General features: G+C 41.2%; 1 protein-coding gene across 1 annotated transcript in view; it reads left to right on the top strand.

Moving 5' to 3' along the window:
* LAPTM4B (lysosomal protein transmembrane 4 beta) overlaps positions 1-22,068 on the top strand; it is a 102,428-nt gene that overhangs the window by 2,069 nt on the left and 78,291 nt on the right. Inside the window, exon 2 of the mRNA XM_074985675.1 lies at positions 20,378-20,489. Coding sequence (XP_074841776.1) covers positions 20,378-20,489 — 112 coding nt within the window. The remainder of the gene's footprint in view (positions 1-20,377; positions 20,490-22,068) is intronic.

Here is a 22,068-nt window from a genome sequence, read left to right as displayed (position 1 = left end):
TGGAAATTACTTAAAAAATAGTGTTGAATATAGAGGTAGCAAATGGTAGATTATAATGTTAGCCAAAGTAATGCTTATCTTATTGATGATATATGTTAAATATATACTGGTATTAGGCTGGAGATCTTTCTGACATCCAGGATTCAAGTTTTATAGTCATTAGTGGTAGTACACCTCTTTATTTGCCTCATAATTTAATATTAAGACTTTTATGTCTCATACATTCTTAATTTATTCATCAATATTGTTTACCGGAAAAAGTTCTTTGTCCCTACTACTTCTGTAGGAAATTAGCTAAGCTGCCCTAGAGGTGTGAGTTTGCTTTCTGACTATCGTATTTCTATTCTTTGGTTAGCAATACAGGGAAATCAGCTATGCAGAGGTCACTGCTGACATTGCAGGATTTGCATGCGTGTCACTATAATACAGAAATCTGGTTCATTACTTCAGACTATGCAATTGTATTTCATGTTATGTTCAGTCTTCTCCACCTCTTAATGCTAGAGACCGGAGTCTGAATCTGACTCCAGAGTGGTTCATTTTTCTCAGATATGCAGTGTTGCAGATTTGTCACAGGTTTATTTGCTAACTCCTGAAGTTTCTTTGGGAAACAAGTAGATATAGCAAGGCTGTAATTGTTGTAGGGCATCTTGCTAAATAAATTCATCAGAGTAATGAAAAGGATAATTTAACATTGATCTGTTTAAAGTCATATAAAACAGTCAGGATCCTATAAAATATACGTTATTCTGCTGTGTAAATTATGCAGTGATTTATTTATTGCTTTTACATTAATATAGTGTAATGAAATCATTTCTATGCATGTTCTGTGATATCTGGGATATTTATAGTGCTGAAGGAAAGGTCCTCATTTATTTCAGCTCCATTGTGGTCATGTACTAAAAGCTTTTGAGCCTATCTTCCAGGAGGCATAGCTTTATCAACTCAGTCTCCTGTCCATGTGCAGGGCTGAATGCAGCCTTTTTATTCTGGCTCAAGATAAGCTAGGTGAAGGATAACTTGGCTTTCAAATAATTTTTAAAAGAAGGTTTTCAGTAAGAAATGCTAATTAAATGCAATAGTTAAACTTTCATATGATCAAATGTATACTTATCAGTTTCTCTTACACACTGTCTTAATTGAAATACTACCATATTATTACCCTGGTTCAGAAAAACACTGAAGTGTACGCTTAAGTCAGTCCCCATTCAGAAAAATAGTTAAATACATGTCTCATTTTAATTGTGCTCAAATCCTGTTGACTTCAGTGCATCATAAGCCTCTGCTGAAAATTAGGCAGGTACTCAAGTGCTTTGCTAAATCACAGCCCATATTATCTAATTGTTATACTTTAAAGAAGCACACAGGGTCTTTTCAGATGGAGGTTATAAGCCAAAATGCCACATTATTTTGGCATATATGTGTACTACACGTGTGTGTTCTCATACATATTTCTAATATTTATAGTTACCAGTCTATTGTTCACGTGAACCTAGTGGGCAGCTAAGATGAATGCGAGGCTGGAGCCAGATTTCTGTCTGTCCTGACGGATGCTCTGATTTTTGACAGGATGGAGACCTGAAGAATCATGCAAGACATCCCATCCTCTAGAGCATTTTCCTTCCATTTTAATTAGTGCATTTTACTTTGTCAGTTCTTAATCAGTTAACTTTACATTACAATAATCTGTTGATATGTTTATCTGAGGGTTGTCCATGTCATCTGATGTCAGCATGTCAGTGCTTCTTTCCAGATAGTCCTGGCCTGGATTTGATGAGCTGTATTATCTTTTTAGAGTTGGAGGTGCTCATTCCTGGCTTCAGGCTTACTCATCTGTCCTGCACTGGTCTTCATACACGATGGGTCCATGGATAGTTCCATGGAGCTTCTGAATCTCTAGCTCCTTCTTTGGCCATCTGGATGCTAAACAGCCTTCAAGTTTCTTTCTTTACACATTCACATTCTTCATTTACACAAACAAACATTACATAGTTGCTTTAGCAAAAAATATATTTAGCACAAAAATTCCTAGGTACCATTTTTCTAGTACTAAAACGTCTGATTATCAAGCATATTTACATTTAACTATTACTAAAAGTAGCAGAGTGATCACAATGAATTACAAGGGTCATTTCGATCTGTTTCTGCCTTGACATCAGGTGCAGACACATACAGCCTGCCTCAGTCACTTTACCCTAATGGTGTGGAGGCTGTTCTTTTCCCCGGTCTGAAAGGGTGACTGACAGAGTCAAAGTTGCTTGAGACTGCTACACGAAATTTGCTAACTTAAACATACTACCTCTGATTATATTATTGGAAGGTAGTAAAGTGGTAGGGAACAGCCAGCATGGTTTTGTAAAAAACAAATCATGTAAAACCAACCTGATAGCTTTTTTTGACACGATAACGAGACTCGTAGATAAGGGAGAAGCAGTGGATGTGGTATACCTAGACTTTAGTAAAGCATTTGATACGGTCTCGCATAATATTCTTATCGACAAACTAGGCAAGTCCAACTTAAATGGGGCTGCAATAAGGTGGGTGCATAACTGGCTGGCTAATCGTACCCAGAGAGTAGTTGTTAATGGCGCTCAATCCTGCTGGAAAAGCATAACAAGTGGGGTTCCGCAGGGGTCTGTTTTGGGACCAGTTCTGTTCAATATCTTCATTAATGATTTGGATATTGGCATAGAAAGTACGCTTATTAAGTTTGCAGATGATACCAAGCTGGGAGGGGTTGCAACTACCTTGGAGGATAGGGTCATAATTCAGAATGATCTAGATAAATTGGAGAAATGGTCTGAAGTAAACAGGATGAAGTTTAATAAAGATAAATGTAAGGTGCTGCACTTGGGAGGGAATAATCTGTTTCACACATACAGAATGGGAAAAGACTGTCTAGGAAGGAGTACAGCAGAAAGGGATCTAGGGGTTCTAGTAGATCACAAGTTAAATATGAGTCAACAGTGTGATGCTGTTGCAAAAAAAGCAAACATGATTCTGGGATGCATTAGCAGGTGTGTTGTGAACAAGACACGAGAAATCATTCTACCGCTCTACTCTGCGCTGGTTAGGCCTCAGCTGGAATATTGTGTCCAGTTCTGGGCACCCCAATTCAAGAAAGATGTGGAGAAATTAGAGAAGGTCCAGAGAAGAGCAACTGGAATGATAAAAGGTCTGGAGAACATGACTTATGAAGAAAGGCTGAAAGAATTGGGCTTGTTTAGCTTGGAAAAGAGAAGATTGAGGGGGGACATGATAGTGGTTTTCAGGTATCTTAAAGGGTGTCATAAGGAGGAGGGAGAAAACTTGTTCTTCTTGGCCTCTGAGGAGAGAACAAGAGGCAATGGACTTAAGCTGCAGCAAGGGAAGTTTAGGTTGGACATTAGGAAAAAGTTCCTAACCGTCAGGGTGGTCAAGTACTGGAATAAGTTGCCAAGGGAGGCTGTGGAATCTCCCTCGCTGGAGATATTTAAGAACAGATTAGATAGATGTCTATCAGGGATGGTGTAGATAGTGGTCGGTCCTGCCGTTGGGTCAGGGGACTGGACTCGACGGCCTCTCGAGGCCCCTTCCGGTCCTAGTGTTCTATGATTCTGTGATATTATTGAAGGTCTATTTTCTGCATGTTCCCAGTGAGTAAAATTTATTCAATACTTTTCAGCAATATCTCTAGTTTTAATCTTATATTTTCTTCAGTCTAGTTAAGAAAAATATTGTTTCACATTAGCTAATTCTTAAATCTCACAGTCATTATTTGCATGCTCTTCATTTTTTTGTTTTATCAATAAAACATTCCTTATCTTGCCTTGTATCTCTCTTAGTTTCATCTCCACTCTTTGCTCAAATATCCTACAATATGAATTTGAATGATTCAAACTGATATGAAGTAATGGCATGTGTGAAGGGTAGATTGCCCACGCATGCCATATGGTTATAGATCATTTTTAAATTGAAGTTGAAAAGCTGTAAATGCAATAGAAATTCTGGATTAATATGGGAAAGTGTTCTTGAAGAAATTTACCACTAGCAAGTACACAGATGCAAAGTATTAAGAAATGTAGCTCTGATTTATTTAAGTAATCAGCTAACCTGGTTGAATAGACATAGGATTCACACTCAGGTATGAAAAGCTTTTTTGTATTGCAGGATTTCAAGTCTGACCTTTTAATGCACAGGATGGCAGGGTGTGTGGGTGTGTGAGAGAGAGATGGTGGATGCTAGCTACATGATTCTGAGGTAGTCGTGTTACTTATGAATAGCACAGCCCCAAATGAATTAGGCAGATTATTTCAAACAAGCTCCAAAAAAAAGTTTTACCCACATCCATATGCATTCTGCAGGGCAATATTTTATGATACATGGCTGCAGATGGATTTCAGATGACAGTAAAAACATTTTGCAGCTACCGTTTTTAATATCCCTGACCAGTAAAGGCAGTCTGTTTTAGTATCATTTTTTTCAATTGTACAGATCTCTGAGAGACAGAAATAACTAATATGCTTTTGAAAGCTCTTAAAATAACATTTCCATGAGTTGTGATAATTTCCGGGTCCAAAATTTCACATTTAGGAAGGACACCTTTCTTTGGGTCATTTTCTTTGGCTGCTTATAGTAGTTTGGCCATTCAGAATACTGGGAGCACCCATGGCAGAGTTCTGAACAGAGTGCAGGTGATGTAGTCACAGTGACTTGATCAGCAGATGTTGTTCCATAGCAATTGCAAGAGCTCTGTGATGCTATTTTTATTTTTTCATTTTATTTTGTTTTAACCATTAAAATATTTTTCTATTTATACCATTTACATTAAAATATACCAGCTCTTTGCATGTAAATTAAAAGTGTGCAAACTCCTATTTATCTGTGGTACATCATTTTATGATACCACACGCTGAGTTATTTAACAACCCCCACAACAGTTACCCAACCCAGGTGAAATTTACTCAGTACTGCTGCCCACAGATAATCCCTGCTTCTGCCTCTCGCTCAGTGACACAACCCCCGCCCCCAGGCACTGTGGATCTTCACAATCCTGTTGTGTCCTTTTGCAAGTTCTACTCAAGTCCTTTCTCCCTTTCCCCAAGAACTCCTCACTGAGCGTTAGCATTCCCCTAAAGTTTTCTTCCCTCCTTCACTGAGTCATACCCCTCCCCCATTATTGTCAGAGACCCCTTCTCTATTCTTCTTCCCTTGGTTGGTTGGGAATCCCTGGTGGGAAGAAGGTTACGGAATAAGACCACCTCACGACTGCAGCTTCTGTCTCACAGGGCTGGTCTAGCTCCCCACTGTGGGCATAGCTATTTAGCACATGGGGTTGCAGTGCCATTAAGGTGTGGCTCAGCCTCCCATTCATCATGGTAGGGAGGGCAGGCCAAATATGAGTGAGTAGTTCTGTGAGTGGGAGCCAGGCCCAGCTCCACTGGACAGGAGCTGCTGCTGAAGGGGGAGTTTTCATTTTATGTTCTTTTTTGTTTTATTTTGTATTGTTTCACGTTTGTGAAACGGGGGGTGGTGGTTTAGATATTTCTGTCACATGTGGGAAGGGGCAATGTCTGTGTACACTCCCAACATGCACGCAATAAAGTATGGAATACTGAATGTAGTTTCATATAATTAGATTAGCAATGAGACAAATACTCATCCCTCATTAGACAAGTACTTTACTTATGAGTACTTGCTAACATGAAGGACACACATAGTTACCTTTGTCCACTAGACAGGTGAATTCCCCCCACTAATACGAGCCTGACCCACCTGCCAGCTCCACAGCCCCAACCTGCCACAGCCTGACACCCTCCCCCCGCCGCCGGCTCCATGGCCCCAACCTGCCGCAGCCTGAGACCCACCCCATGACCTGGCTCAGTCCCCTAACCCACACTCCCCAAAGGTAAGTTAAGAACTTAGAGCTGGTGCAGGCTGGAGGAGCTGCTGGTACCTCCAAGCACATGTCAAAACGACTCCCGCTGTGTGGCAGCATGGCCACATACTGTGAAGCGGCTCCAGCCGTGCGATGGGGTACCCACAGCCATGCGGTCAGGCACCTCCAGCCACGCTCCGCAGCTCCCCTCTGGCCCAGCCCGCTACTAACATTCCCCCAGCCCACAGTACGCCCTGGCTCGGCCCATTCCTAGCACCCTCCTCCAGCATGCAGCAGCCCCTGCAGCCTCTGGCCCAGCCTGCCCACCTCCCAACACGTCCCCCCCCACTCACATCTCTGCCTGGCCTGCTCCCGGTGCACCCCCTGGGCCTGGACTGCCCCCCCCCTACCCCAGGTACCGCTGGTGCAGCTCAGAAAAACAAGCCACCACCTCCTCCACTGGAGCCACCACCAGGTTTTAACCCTCCCTCCCGCTCATGGCCCCAAACTGCCCCAACCTTTAAGCCTCTCTAACCCCCCTCCCCGCAACCCAAGGTTCACTTACCTTTCCAAAGCAGCACCACAGGCTGCCACTCCGAGTTAGGAGCACTAGGAACCAATCAGAGACTTTAACGTGTATTTAATGGTAATTTAGTGTCCCCCTTGTGAGTTTTCACCTACAGGCAGGAACCTGGGAACCAATTGTGCTCGTATAGCGAGGGATGAGTAAATTTGTAATGTTAGCAGTCATTTCCATTCAGGGGTTTTTAGTTTATTGCACTGCATTGGGGCTTTAAATGTGACCTGTAGTATTAGATATGAACTGTAAGGGCAAATATAATGTTCAATGACCAAACTAGTTGTAAGTGTTAAAAATGAAATGGAAACTATGAGAAAATGACTTCTGGGTAATGGTTCCTAATTAAAATGTTATGGCAACTGTGAAACCACATCAGGACTGAAACCAATCAATTTCTATTGGAAGTTATAATGGTGTATTAAAAGTCAGAAATTATGCTTGTACTGCTCATCCTAGCTATCCAGTTAACGTTGACTAATCAGTAACAATATCCTCTCATTGCAGAGCTCTGTAATAGCACTTACAAATGCAAGCTATCAGTAATCTAACTTGTTTCCTTGCTTGTTTTTAAATAAATAAAAGAGAGGCAGGTGTGCTGCCGTTCTCTGTGAAAGATTTTTCCATTACCTATATGCATAGTGAGGGATGTTCATGTAAGCACACAGGATTTGCTCCTACACCATTCAAGACCTTGAATTCAACACAATGAAAAAATTCTTAAACAGGATCAAGCCACAAGACAAAAAAAATTAAGCATGTGCTTAATTTTCAATTCAATGGAATTAAATACATGTTGAAGTGTTTCTTTAATCAAGACCTAAGAGTCTCTACTGAAACCTTGCTACTAAAAGGATAAGAAGAATGTTTCTCTCTTCCTGGTCCACTTTTTTGTTGTTCTGTATAAGCGTCTCTGTGCAGCTATAACACTAATGTATTCTGATTCCTGGTCCCCTTTTGATCCCATTCCAAAGCTTTCTTTAATGCATTTGCTTCAATGTGTTGAAAGGAGCTGTCCAACAATTCAGCACCAGAATTTTTTCTGCTGTGGGTCTGGCATTTGCCAGAGGTCCATTCCATATTTAAATAAGGGTCTTAAGGGGAAAATGTCAAAGGTGAATGTACTTTCAAAAACAAAACTATAGCATTTTGTGAAAATGTAGCTAGTGAGGGGAATGACATAGACATAAATCAAATGTCTCAGTTTGTAGCTTGTACTTGAACTATTTAGGGGAAAGACTTCAATATGAATTTCCAATCTTAACATTTTGATTCTCCATTTTATTGCAGTTTATCACTGTTTGCAAGCGCCTCTCTCTCATTGTTCTTTTCCCACAGAAGAGCAGAATGTTAATGTTCTGAACTTTTACTGGCAATAATATTTTTGTAGATGGGAGGCAAAACAATGTAACCTTTATGAGAAATACCTTGTGCCATTGATTTTTAAAGCAGAGTGTAGTCCCCATAAACACTAGAACAGTCAAGTCAATTGTGGTGCCCTAGAAAATGGGGAACATCAACAGCCAGTTCTAGTTCATGAGAGTTCCAGGTGCCTAGTGAAGGTAGGATGAGGGTAATATGTTTTGGTTAGAAATTGCAGGATCTCCTTATTTTATGTCAAGAAAATGGATTCTGGAAGGGCTTCTCTCAGCTTTTAAATGCTGCTTTTGATAGCTATTTTGTGATGGTGCCAGGCTGGTTTCTTCCTTTAATCAGATCCAAGGGACGAAGTCTCACAAAGATGGCCCATGGAGTCTCTCATCATTGTGGTGTTTGAGGTTTATTGCCTTTGCTGAATGACCTTTCTGGCCTGCTGGAGTTTGCGGGACACAAAGGCAATCCCTGTGATTGCTCTGCCAGCTGTGGAGACCAGTACCTCTTCCTGGAAGTGTGGTGACAAAGAGCTTAGTCATTAGGTTTCCTGTCCCTCCACCCTCCTGCCCCAGTCACAGCTGCCTCCAGTAGCTCCCCTAAAGAGGGCTTTTCACTCCAGAGGTATCTTCTGAGTAGACTGGGGCTGTCTTACTTGAGAAAAGGTCACAGGACTAGCACTGGTTTGAGCTCACCAAGTGATTGCAATTCCCTAGTTTACTGTAGCCCAAAACCCAAGGTCTTGTAGGATCTTGGGAACAGTGAGAGCCATGGAGGTGTTTATAATGATGATGCTCACAATGACTAAATATTTGTCTTTAAAATTCTGTGTATATTTAAGAAACTTAACTATAATCTTTACTGCTAGGAACATAATTTACAAAATCAATGCTTAGATTCTGCAGAAAACTGGAAAATTCACAAAGACCCTCAATCCATGGGGAATGCCTCTTTTCTGTGAATTCTGAGTTCTGTTTGCCTAATACAGTTTTTCGAGGAAGAAAATGAAATGAATACACCTAGACCTGCCTCTTAGCACTGTAGAGAAATAGTTTAAAATGAATCATAAATCGTCATCCAGTAAAAAGACTTAAGAAAACCATAGGAACTCCAGGGCTGAGACTTGAGATTCTGCTCCCTTAATTCAAGCTGGCTAGTAACTAATCAAGAGAACTACCCACAAAATGAGTTTCTACTCTAAAAGAACTGATCTACAGTCAAATGAGAGTGCTTGCAAAGGAGGTACTAGTTACTGAGGCCAGGTCTACACTAGACCTTAAACTTGATTATAAATATGCAATTCCCGCTACAGGAAGCTGGAATCAGCTTATCTGGAAGCAGTTTACCTGTCCATCCTCACAGTCGACATCCCTTACTTCTCATGAGATTGAAGAGTATAGGGATTGACTGTTAAACCCAGATAGATCGATTATGTTTATCCCCAGTAGGTGCGTAAAATCAAGCCCAAGAACATGAACCATGAATGGGAAGAAGGGGTCTCCGGAAAAAGGACTTCCTTCTGGAAGCCCCACCAGGGCCGTGCTTCTACATGGCATTTTGGAGTCTGGAAGAACGATCTTCTGGACTCCAAATCACGTGACATTATGCTAATGAGGTGTGGGGAATTTGCATCTGTGCCTCATTAGCATCTTCGCTCCTTGTATTAGCATGTCACTTCCGAAGGAAGTAGACTGTGTAGAAACAGCCATAGTGAATATGGACCTTAATTGTAACCAGCTCTCACTACTTAAAAGAGGGTTTAAAAATGTAAGTGAGGAATCTAAAAACTCTTAGGGCTTGTCAACGCTAACTCCCTACTTTGAAGGGAGCATGGTAAATAGGGTGTTAGGAGTTCACTCATGAAGTGCTGCAGTGCATATGGTGTTTATAATACAAAATTTTGAGTAAAGGGACTTTGAAGTACTGGCAGGTGGGCCGCAGCTAGTCACGAGCCAGCACTTTTGAAGTTTAAAACTTCAGAGTTGCTGGGGGTTGGGAGGGGTGGCGTGGGAATTTGCTTAACAAAGTGATGTGTATGCACTGCAGCACTTCATTAGTAAACTCCAAACACCCTACTTCCCATGCTCCGTTCGAAGTAGGGAGCTAGTATAGACAAGCCCTTAAGGAAACGGGAGAATGAAAGATAGCACATAACTTGCCAAAGGAATTTCAATATTGCTTTTTCATCCACTCATATGCACATTTCTTTAAAAAAAATCGTGGTTTGACATTTTGAACGGGCCATCAAAAAGAGTGACTGTTGCAACAAAGCTCCAGGTTATTGTTTAATAAGCACAATGATACAAAGTTTCTTTTTTTTCAGTCACTTTTCTATAATTGTTGATTTTTAAATTTAAACCAATGGAAGTATATAAAATAATATAAAGTAATATTAAAGTTTATATTTTTAAAAAGGGGTCTCGTAGATCTGTAATAAACCCCTTTTTGAGAAGACCGATGGTTGATTGCAAGAGTGACAAAGTTTACATACACTTGTGAAGGAGGCAAAGATGAATTTATAATATAACAAACATGATAGTTACATTTGTTTTGCATAAAAGTGTAAGATCTTGTATAATAATCTCAACTGCACTTACTGCAAGGAGTTGATGTATTTTGTTAATCAAGTGAAGTATGTTTAGAAGTTCTGATTAAAGGTTGCTCTTAATCTGTGTTTGATAATGAACCAGAGATGAACACACTGAGCATCGTAAATTTACTATTGATGATACTGATGTCAGAGAGATCCTGTCCTGTCCTGTCCTGAGAGATCCTCTCCTCCTTCCACCACCTCCATAGGCAACGCATTCCAGTGCTTCACCACCCTCCTGGTGAAGTCGTTTTTCCAAATATCCAACCTATTCCTCTCCTTCTGTAACTTCAGACCATTAGACCTTGTTCTGCCATCTTTCACCACTGAGAACAGTTTCTCTCCATTCTGTTTAGAGCACCACTTCCGGAAGTTGAAGGCTGCTATTAAATCACCCCTCAGTCTTCTCTTCTGCAAGCTAAACAAGCCCAAATCCCTCAGCTTCTCCTCATAGGTCATGTGCTCCAGCCCCTTAATCATTTTCATTGCCCTCCACTGAACCTGCTTCAGCACATCCACATCCTTTTATACTGGGGGCCCAAAACTGGATGCAGTACTCCAGATGTGGCCTCACCAGTGCAAAATAGAGGGGAATGGCAACCTCTCTAGATCTGCTCAAAATGCTTCTCCTAATGCACCCCAATATGCATTGGCCTTCTTGGCTACAAGGGCACACTGTGGACTCATATCCAGCCTTTCATCCACTATAATCCCTAGGTCCCTTTCTGCTGTACTGCTGCTTAGCCAGTTGGTCCCCAGCCGATAACAGTACATGGGATTCTTCTGTCCCAAGTGCAGGACTCTACACTTCTCCTTGTTGAACCGCATCAGATTTCTTTTGGCCCAATCCTCCAATTTGTCCAGGTCACTCTGGATCTTATCTCTACCCTCCAATATATCTATCTCTCCCCCTCTCTTGGTGTCATCCACTAGCTTGCTGAGGGTGCAGTCCAGTCCCTCATCCAGTTCATTAATAAAGATGTTGAACAACACCGGCTCCAGAACTGAGCCTTGGGGCACTCCACTTGAAACTGACCACCACCCAGCTATTGAGCCATTGACCGCTACCTGTTGGGCCCGACCATCAAGCCAGCTTTCTATCCATCTTCTAGTCCATGGATCCAATCCATACTTCCTCAACTTATAGGCAAGAATATTGTGGGAGACTGTATCAAAAGCTTTGCTGAAGTCAAGGTATATCACATCCATTGACTTCCCCATGTTCTCCAGGTCACTCAAGTGTTCTAAGTTTGGTCTTGCAAGGCTTGTAAATAGCCTGACTCCTGGCAGAGAGAGCTTTTTCTGGCCAATGACTGAGTGCTGGCAAATATCTGTTTGGATTCATTCCTGCATCCTGATCTTCTTTGCTTGATAGCTCCCATTAAACTCAGAAGCCAGGAATAGAGGGCTAGAGACAGTAGGAACTGTTGTTTTTTTTTTTAAATCAAGGTGATTTGAGTCATCAAAAATTTAAATCAAGTTACTAAACAACAAAGATTGACTGTGCTTAGAGTGCACTTAATGATTGAAATAAGCCCCATTGAACTCACTGGCACATCTGTTTTTTTCAGAAAACATGTATAGAACGGAGTTCCCTTGAAAAGCTGAGTTATGCTGAAGTAAAGTAGGGAATACCTGTGGCATCACCATTATGTCTGTGGCCATCATGTTCCAAAATAAGGGACATGTATTATGTAATATAAGAAAACGATACTGGTATCTGGCAACTCTAGATGTCTCTTACTGTAGCATTCTGTATTCTTTACTTGAGTGGTGGATTCTAAACCTAGTTAACTAATTATGGCTACGTCTACACGTGCAGCCAACATCGAAATAGTCTATTTCGATGAATAACGTCTACACGTCCTCCAGGGCCAGCAACGTCGATGTTCAACTTTGACGTTGCTCAGCCCAACATCGAAATAGGCGCAGCGAGGGAATGTCTACACGTCAAAGTAGCACACATCGAAATAGGGATGCCAGGCACAGCTGCAGACAGGGTCACAGGGCGGACTCAACAGCAAGCCGCTCCCTTAAAGGGCCCCTCCCAGACACAGTTGCACTAAACAACACAAGATACACAGAGCTGACAACTGGTTGCAGACCCTGTGCCTGCAGCATAGATCCCCAGCTGTCGCAGAAGCAGCCAGAAGCCCTGGGCTAAGGGCTGCTGCCCACGGTGACCATAGAGCCCCGCAGGGGCTGGAGAGAGAGCATCTCTCAACCCCCCAGCTGATGGCCGCCATGGAGGACCCAGCAATTTCGACGTTGCGGGACGCGGATCGTCTACACGGTCCCTACTTCGATGTTGAACGTCGAAGTAGGGCGCTATTCCTATCTCCTCATGAGGTTAGCGACTTCGACGTCTCGCTGCCTAACGTCGAAGTTAACTTCGAAATAGCGCCAGACGCGTGTAGACGCGACGGGCGCTATTTCGAAGTTGGTGCCGCTACTTCGAGGTAGCGTGCACGTGTAGACGCAGCTTATATGAGCCATAAATATTAGCTAAACTTTTTCCCTAGCAACATCCAACGCAGGAAGTAGCTTAGGAATTTACTTATCAAATCACACTCCTACCAAAAGGCAGAGAGAGTATCTTGAAGAATAATGCATTGCAAAGTGAATTATTTGTTACTGACCAGTTGATCCACTCAACCGTATCCACATCTTGATCCATGTTTTCTCCCAATAAGCAGTTTTCCTTATCATGTTTCATTCTTGCAACTAGGCATTGCATCATCTTCTTGCACTGCATATGTTTGACACCTTTTTTACCTAGGGAACAAATTTCTTCAAAATAATCTCTCTTACTTCCAGAAGCCATGCCCATTTTTCTGTGTGGGGGAAATATAGGAAACTCTGTGTGCACTGAATAATGTCTTGCCTTTTTCTTTCCAGTTGTCCCCACTGTTCTATATTGTCTCCGTCCTTTCCTATATATTGTCTCACTGTCTTTAAGACAATGCCTTAACTCATTCTTCCACCATGCTTGGCCAAGGTCATCCACCACGTTAGCAGAAAAAAATCCCAGTCTTATCCAGCTTGTGTCTTTCTTTGCATGTATTATTTGTTAGTCTGCTGAGAAAAAGAAATTGAAAGCCGAGAACTTTGAAGTAGTAAGAGCTGGTATTTATCCTGGACAGACGAGAGCCATTAATTCATAGTTAAGAGACTGTAAGTGTATGTGTATCAGGTTTGTGGTGAGATTTAATTGTAAGCCTTAATTTTAAATGAGAAATTTAGTGTTTTTATTAATTTAAATCAAATTTGTTTTATATAAACAAATGATATTAAAAAAAAAATGTCAATTTTTGTCCACCCTGAATAGAGACAAGAACCAAGCTCCTTCCCACTCACAGCAAGAGGAGAAGTGTGTTCCAAATTGATCAGAAATTTAGGAACGCTGGCGGGGTCCAGAGACAGTACTTTGATGATTGTTCAACAGTGCATACCTTCTAGCAAGTTCAGGGGAAAGAGCACTTTGAGATTCTAACTAATGCAATGCTCTGGTCCCTGCCATAGGTATCCCATCTTTCGTATGGCTTCCGTGGGCTTAGTTTTCAAGCCCTGGGATTCTCTTCTATTTTACTTTGTTTTTTTATAGAACAAGAACTTGTTCTGTCAGGAGATGCCATGAACCATTTAACAACTTTCAGGATGAAAGTTTTCCGTAGAAATTCAGCTCTGTGGAAACTTTTGGTTTGCAAAGTTCCATGTTCTATCTCCAAGGATAATTTGCAGCTGGTCTAGGACCTGTCAGACTAGTGTGGACCTGTCATTTGCCACATTAGATATATCAGGTTCCGCCACTGTCCTCAGCACTATATACGGAGGATTGCTTCTTTCCTACCTAGAGTGGTATTACCGGCATATCACTTACAGTAATTGCATATCTTTTTTTTTCATGATGTAAAAATTGATGCAGATTCTTGGACTAATAAGACTTACATCAGAACTTTGTGTGCATGTTTCACTGGTTTAGTAATTCAAAGTGTAAATAAGGGGGGAAGAATAGCCAAGGTAGTGGAAATAAACTTTTAGCATAGGAAACCAAGCCCAGACTGGCTCACTGTAAACATATGTTCTCAGGATTCCAATTGATGTAAGGGGGAAAAACGACTTTTCCCAAAAACGTAAAATAATATGAAAACAATCAGAATGAAATTGTCTTGTAAACCAGAAGTCCTAAGAGTGGAAAACTCAGTGATCGGTACTAGGATACCACATTTTCCTCGGCACCAGTTTGAGTCAAACTCAGATACGCGTTGATCTTTCAGTTGTCTTCTGTGTGGGGCTAAGGACAGTGTGACACCTTCATGATAGACTGATGGATGATTTAGAAATGCTGACTGATTTCTAACTACACACTCTTCCTAAACAAGATGAGGGAGATTAAAGGACTGGAAAGGGGTAAATATAGTGCACATCTATAAAAAGAAATAATGCTAACCTGGGGCATTACGTACCAGTCAGCTTAACTTCAGTATTCGGAAAGATAATGCAACAAATAATTAAGCAATCAGTCTGAAAACACCTAGAAGATAATAGGTGGTAAGAGTCAGCATGTATTTGTCAAGGAACAAATTGTGGCAGATCTGATCAACCAACAAGCCTTGTGGACAGGGGAATGTAGTAGACTTGGTATATCTTGAGTTAGGCTTTTGATACTGTCTTGCATGATCATAAACTGTAGAAATACAACCTAGATGAAGCTACTGTAAGGTGGGGGCATAACGTTGAAAAACTGTTCCCAAAGTGGTTGTGAGTGGTTCACAATCAATATGAAAAGGCGTGTCACGTGGAGTCTCCTACAGGAATTACTTCTGGGTCTGGTTGTAGTTAATATCTTCATCAGCTCTTTAGGTGGTGGCACAAAGTATACTTATGAAGTTTGTGCATGATGACAAACTTCAGTGCTGAGAGGGTTTGCAAGTGCTTGGAAGGTTAAGATTAAAATTAAAAGTGATCTGGACAAACCAGAGAGAGTCTAAAGAAAACAGGATGAAGTTAAATAAGGGTCTGTGGCAGGAGAGAGGGATAGCTCAGTGATTTGAGCACTGGCCCACTACCCCCAGCATTGTGAGCTCAATCCTTGAGGAGGCCATTTAGGCATTTGGAGTAAACAGATTAAATAAGGGATGGGGCTCGGTCCTGCCAAAAGGGCAGAGGACTGGACTCAGTGACCTCCCAAGGTCCCTACTAGTTCTGTGAGATGTGCATCTCCATATATTATTATTTATTAATATTAAAGGACCTCTGGAGGTCATCTAGTCCTATCCACTGAGGCAGGGCTATGTATCACCAGACCATCCCTGATTAAGGTTGGTCTATTCTGCTTTTAACATCTCCAATTGTGAAAATTCCACAAGTTCCCTGGGCAACTTATTCCAATGCTTAACCACTCTGGCACATTGAAGGGTTTTCCTAATGCTAAACTTAAACTGCCCTTGCAATTCTATGCCCTACAATTCTGTGCTCATTGGTCACTCCAAAATAGAATTGAGGAAAGGCACAGCAGCAATAACACACTTCCCACTCTAGCACACATGTTGTATGGGCTAATAAAGGGCTTTGGTTATCAGTGTTTAGTTTGCAACTTTTCATTAAATTAACTTGGTTTCTCTCTGCTCATCCGTCTTTGGTCTAGCTCATTTGTCCACATCACAAAAACACCACACAGTTTGCAGGAAAGAGATATCAGGATTGACATATGGTTGGTGTTGAAGGGCAGGAGTGTGTTTGCTAAACAGTGTGTTGAATTTTGCAAAAATATCAAGGAACAGATTTCAAATTCAATAATGCCTTACAATTGATTTTTTTCATCTTCTCCCTTTTGTTTTATTTCTGTTGCAGATCAATCTTTGTTTTCCATGGCTTCAGATAAGACAGCATTGTAAAGTGTGTTCAAATTAGTGGGAAGTATAGTTTTCATTGTATACCTTTTCGTCTTTTTTATTGTCTGAATTGAGTGGATCAGTGTTTATCATCATATAAGGTCATACCCTACCCCCATTCTGTGCTTGTCTCTCTAGTAAACATCCTTCTGCTCAAAGACTGAGAGTAAAAATTCTCCTTAAATATTTTTAAGATTCTTTAAGAATCATAAATCCATTTTCGGAAGCTGAGAGCTACTGCAGGCGAATTAAACCTTTCCTCATTGTCCATTTAAACAATTAATTCTTGCTGAATATGGGTTTAATAGATACCTGATCTTTATTATAGCTGGCTTCTTTGTCTAACTTTATGAAGTCTCTTTGATTAGATATCTTTAAACAGGAATTCTAGCTTGTCATAACAATATTGTAACCTGAACATTAATTGCTTAATGGAATGAACTGTATTTTTCAGATCCCAGTCCACTGAATAGATTCTCAGTAGAAGCCATTCATTGGGGAAAATTTCAGGTCCCCACTGAGGTTCGGGCATAGCTCTTTCTAAGTACAGTGTTTAAAAAACTTAATAAATAAATAAAACAGAGCTCATTGATAAATTTACATAAGTCCGTTTATCAAACTGGAAAGAATTAACATTACCCTTAATTGCTGTGCTTATTAAATTAAACTGATCTCCCCAGGAAGGCAAAAAGATATTGCAACCATCTAAACTTTCTTGTATGAATTTCATAATTCCTGTTTTCAATTTGGGACAGGTCTGTTGTGGTTTGGACTTTGGGGCTTCTTACAAGGCTGCCAACAATCAGAAGTGGTCATTTGCAAAGAAGAGTGGTTGTCAATTATGCTAGATTTCCACTATTAATTTATTAAGCATAGACTTTAAAGTTCAGGTTTATAGTGGCGTTATAATAATCTAAAGCTGAGATGTAGTTAAAGAATAACTGAAATCTTTTCTGCACCTCCAATATGTCTGATAACTTTTCTGCACCTCAGTTTTAATGTGCTGGGCCATTTATTCTCCTCACACTGGTGAGGAAAGTTGAAGTAACAACCTGGTCATTCATGTTAAGCAACAAGAGTGTCAGACTCCAATGTCTTTGAAATCCCTTGTCCCATAAGAATATAATGGCCACATGTGGTCACACTAATGTTCTGTCTTAATCCAATATGTTGTCTGAGACAATGGTCAGAGTCAGATGCTGTGAGCAGTCCCACAGTGGAGAAGTACAGAGTAACGTGTGTGGGGAAAGTCCTGTCTGCAACGCCTATTAATTTAAGCTTGACATATGGCCTCAAAGAGGAGGGTTAATACGTTTCTTAAATGCTAAACTTAATGCTGTAACTATATGTATCTGCATAAATAAAAGTTTTTTGAATTCTGTTAAGCCTGTGTCTGTCAGACTTTTTGAGCTGAGCCTCCCGCTTGGGTTACAAGTTTTGGTTGTGCTGCCTACCCACTCCAAACAAAAGGAGAGGAGTTGGGAGCAAGGTGGACCTGGCACTTTCCCCTCAAGCCCTGTCATGTAGGGTTAAATACAGATCTTCTTGGCATCACTGCTCACCCCCATAAGGGGACATGCCCTGAGCTTCACAGGCTATCTCTGTCATAGAGATTTGTTTCCCCTTTAACCCATGTTTAAATTGCTGTTTTCCATTTCCCTCATTTTTTTGTGAGAGAGGGGGACTGGACTGGTTTAGATTAATAGTTTAGTGCATGCTGGAGAGTCAGATTGCAACACTTTGGAGTTCTGCATTCTAAACTGTTTCTCTTCTCGCTGAGCCCTCAGAAAACTTGGTCAACCTTCTCTATATAGTTAATTAGCGTTGTATATTATCAACATGACTTCCCTGCAACACAGTGTTGTCAGTTGGCAGCAGCAGCTCTTACTACTTTTGCATCACAGAGGATATATGTTTTATTCAGCATTAGCCAGAGGGCTTGTGTACAGGGAAGGAAAAACAAGAAAGATCTATTCTGACAGGTCAACATACGGGTTATATTACTGCTGTTTTCCGCAGGACTTTAAACAGTTGAGTGACACGTTCTCTGGTATACCAGTTGTCCCTGAGCCTTGTACCTCCACTAATTCTGACATACCTATTTTGATTGTATAAACCTTCATGGAAGACATAGGGAAATCCTTAGTCCATCTTTCTCAGAGGAAGAAAAGGTCAAGCAAGATTACCTCTCCTGTAGTAAAATGCCTTGGCTAGTTGGTACTATGCCTCTTTCTCCTTCTTCCACTAAACTGAAACTAATTATTTTGTAGTTCTATAGAAGGCTTCTAGTCTACCCTCACAATGAGGTTCAGGCCTTCTACCTTATTTTAGTCCTCTGATCCTTCTGAAAATGTTAACTCGGTTCCCTTCAAATCTGTCAAGGGAGTCTGTGAGCTAGCCCTTTTCTCTTCTCTTCCTGGGGCTTGTCTACACTACCACCTTCCTTCAAAGGAAGGATGGTAATTAGGGTGTTGGGAGTTTACTAACGAAGTGCTGCAGTGCATAGGCAGCACTTCATTAAGCAAATTCCCCCCCGCGGCAACTTCAAAGTTTTAAACTTGGAAGTACCGGCTCGCGTCTAGCCACAGCTCACCTGCCGGTACTTCGAAGTGCCGGGGCAACTTCAAAGTCCCTTTGCTCCTCAGAATTTTGAGGAGCACTTCATTAGTAAACTCCCAACACCCTAATTACCATCCTTCCTTTTTCTGGTGTTCTGACAAGCACCCTTCACTATCTGTTGATAATATGGATACGTATTTTTCCCTGCCAAAGAAAAATCCCAGAGGAAGGGCTTGATGCTTCTTGACACTATCGGGTCTGCTAATTCTCTCTAATCCGGTGCCATTTTGCCAGCTTCCCAGCCCCAACATTTGATCCATGTGTGAATTGGATTTTGGTATGTGCACCTGTATCCAGGTAATGTGTGCATATGTGCCACCAGTACAAACCAACTAACCTCTCACTCTATATTTTTAGATGTTCACAGATATGGGAGACTGACTATTAAGCATCTGGTTAGTTATCCCTTGCTTTAAGAGATTTACTTATTATGAAATCGGATAAAAAGAAAATTTTAACACTGCCCTTGGAGTACATATATTTTACCATCCTTTCTAACAACTCAGGTTACTAAACACACCAAAATGTGGCATTCTGAAAATAGGTAAGTTAAACAGCTGGTGGCCTTTAAGGCTAGGTCTGCACAGCAGCCTTATTTCAAAATAAGCTATTCTGAAATAGGGCTGTTACACACAGAAATGTATGTCGTAATAATGCTTCACTATTTACAAATACGTAGCACTTATTTTGAAATAATTATTTCAAAGTAGGTGCTATTCCTCCTGCAATGAGGTTTACCATTTTTGAAATAACACACCCACTTCTTTGAATTTATTTTGAATGGCATGTGCAGAGTGTAGACAACAACATTAATTTTGAAATAACAGCTGTTATCTCAAAATAATTGGGCTGTGTGGCTGTAGCCTAATTGTAAGCATAATAAAATATATATATATCAGAAGCCCAATTTAATAACCTATTTCTACCATAGACCACTTAATTTTCAGGAAGAGTTGCTCTCAGAAATGAAGCGCTGTCAAAACACTACTAGCCAGTGCATCCTGGGAGCTGGGACGTGACCAGTTAGAAAATACAGCTTGCCAGGAAGTGATCTCATCCTCATTATCCAGATTAGTAACCTGTGAGGGGTGAATGTTCAGTTACAAAGATCTCAGGATTTTAAAAATAACTAATTCTTGGAACTGAATGAACTATAATAGATGATCGTCACTGTTTATAATCCAGAAGAATAGTGTTGGTGAGGTAGATGGCGTGGTCTTGGTTTCATTTTTTTTAAGAAATGGAGGTGAGTGGAAAAAGAGGTTCATCGGGTTTTGTATCACTCTGTAGTTTGGGGCTCTGGTACAAAGAAACTACACGGTCTGTTCAAATGGGGAGAAAGTTATAGTGACAAGTAAATGCATTTCCTAGTATGAACGTTGTCTCTGCAGCAGTGAGAATATCCCTCTCGATAGTGTTTAAACTAAGACATTACACTTCCTGACCTTTTGCCTTCCTTCTCTCTATAGATCATCAATTCAGTGGTACTGCTGATCCTGCTGAGTGCCCTGGCTGATCCTGACCAGTACCACCTACCAAGTGCTGAACTAGGGGGTGAATTTGAATTTATGGATGATGCCAGTAAGTACATAGTATTTAATTATCCGTGTTCGCCGGTGTTTTACTTCTTCTTCTGAAGTGTCAGTCTAATAAGGGTTTTGTCCCCCAAACATTGTTTCTCTAAACTATCCTAGCATTTTGGCTGTTATGATGGAAGGCATATATACACTACAGCACCACCACCACAACTTGAAATGATTGGTTGAGCAGTCTCATCTAGTTGCCTGTTAACTGAATGGGCACAGAGACCAACTACCCCTTCACATCTAGCAGAGATCCACAGGAGTGGTGTGGCCCATTAGTAGGGCCATGTGGAAAAGGCAACCCTACCACTGGCTGAGATGTAGCCCCTCTCAGTGAACACAGGGAAGACTAGAGTCACTAGGGCCGTGTCTACATAAGCCCCCAAACTTCGAAATGGCCACGCAAATGGCCATTTCGAAGTTTACTAATGAAGCACTGAAATGCATATTCAGCACTTCATTAGCATGCGGGTGGCCGCGGCGCTTCGAAATTGACGCGGCTTGCCGCTGTGCGTCTCGTCCAGACGGGGCTCCTTTCGAAATGGGAATAAGGGGACTTCGAAGTAGGCGGGGTCCTTTTGAAAAGGAGCCCCGTCTGGATGAGACGCGCGGCGGCGAGCTGCGTCAATTTTGAAGCGCCGCAGCCGCCCGCATGCTAATGAAGTGCTGAATATGCATTTCAGCGCTTCATTAGTAAACTTCGAAATGGCCATTTCGAAGTTTGGGGCTCATGTAGACATAGCCTAGAGGTGCAAATTGGCATGTTTATCATCACTTAAAAAGGAGTAATTCAGGATATGAGTAGTATTGGTTCTGAAATTATTATATTAATAAAATCCATACATTTGCATGGAGCTACAGAAACGAATCCTTGTCTTTCCACAGATATTTTCACTATCTCTGTCATGCTAATAAATGGCAATTAGCAGTAACTTAAGGCTGCCTCTTTCTTCCCACTAAAAGATACGGAAAATTTCGTTTGAATTCGTGGAGCCAAAATGTTCTGCCAGGAAGGAGTCATGACAGACTCGTGTAGGCTGTAGTCCTCGGAGGCTTGAGGAGGAACACACACATATCTTTTGTGTAAACTATCCCATATCAGCCATTGGGGTTCCCTACTTGTGGCCTTGTTGTTTGACTCAAGGAATCCTGTGTGCAGAGGCCCATTGTATAAGGGTGAACAGATCGTGGCAGGAATCCACACCCTGAAAGTTATGAGACTTGAGGATATAAGAATTTTTAGGTATGAGTCCTTTAGGGCCATCCTGAGTGGGTTGTGGGCTCCTGGGACAAGTCACTTATATGGGGCATGAGATCTGGTTACAGTCAACTTCAAGGGTGGCTGTAATATTAAATATTGATAATGCCTAGCTGTATAATTTAACATTGTGGTTCTTTTTAATGAAGGTCATAATTAAATAAAACCAAAACCAAAAAAACACCAACCCTCACTGATCATGCTCAATGTCATACTAGTTACATTCCAAAATCCACTTGTCCAGACTTCTGTCCATATCATGATAATAATCCAAATTTGATGCTACTTCCTTCTCAATGGACAGAATGGCAAGTCCACC

The sequence above is a fragment of the Carettochelys insculpta genome, chromosome 2 (assembly GCF_033958435.1).
Source record: "Carettochelys insculpta isolate YL-2023 chromosome 2, ASM3395843v1, whole genome shotgun sequence".
Lineage (NCBI taxonomy): Eukaryota > Metazoa > Chordata > Testudines > Carettochelyidae > Carettochelys > Carettochelys insculpta.
Note: the sequence above shows the minus strand (reverse complement) of the source record. Positions and strands in the feature narration are given on the sequence as shown.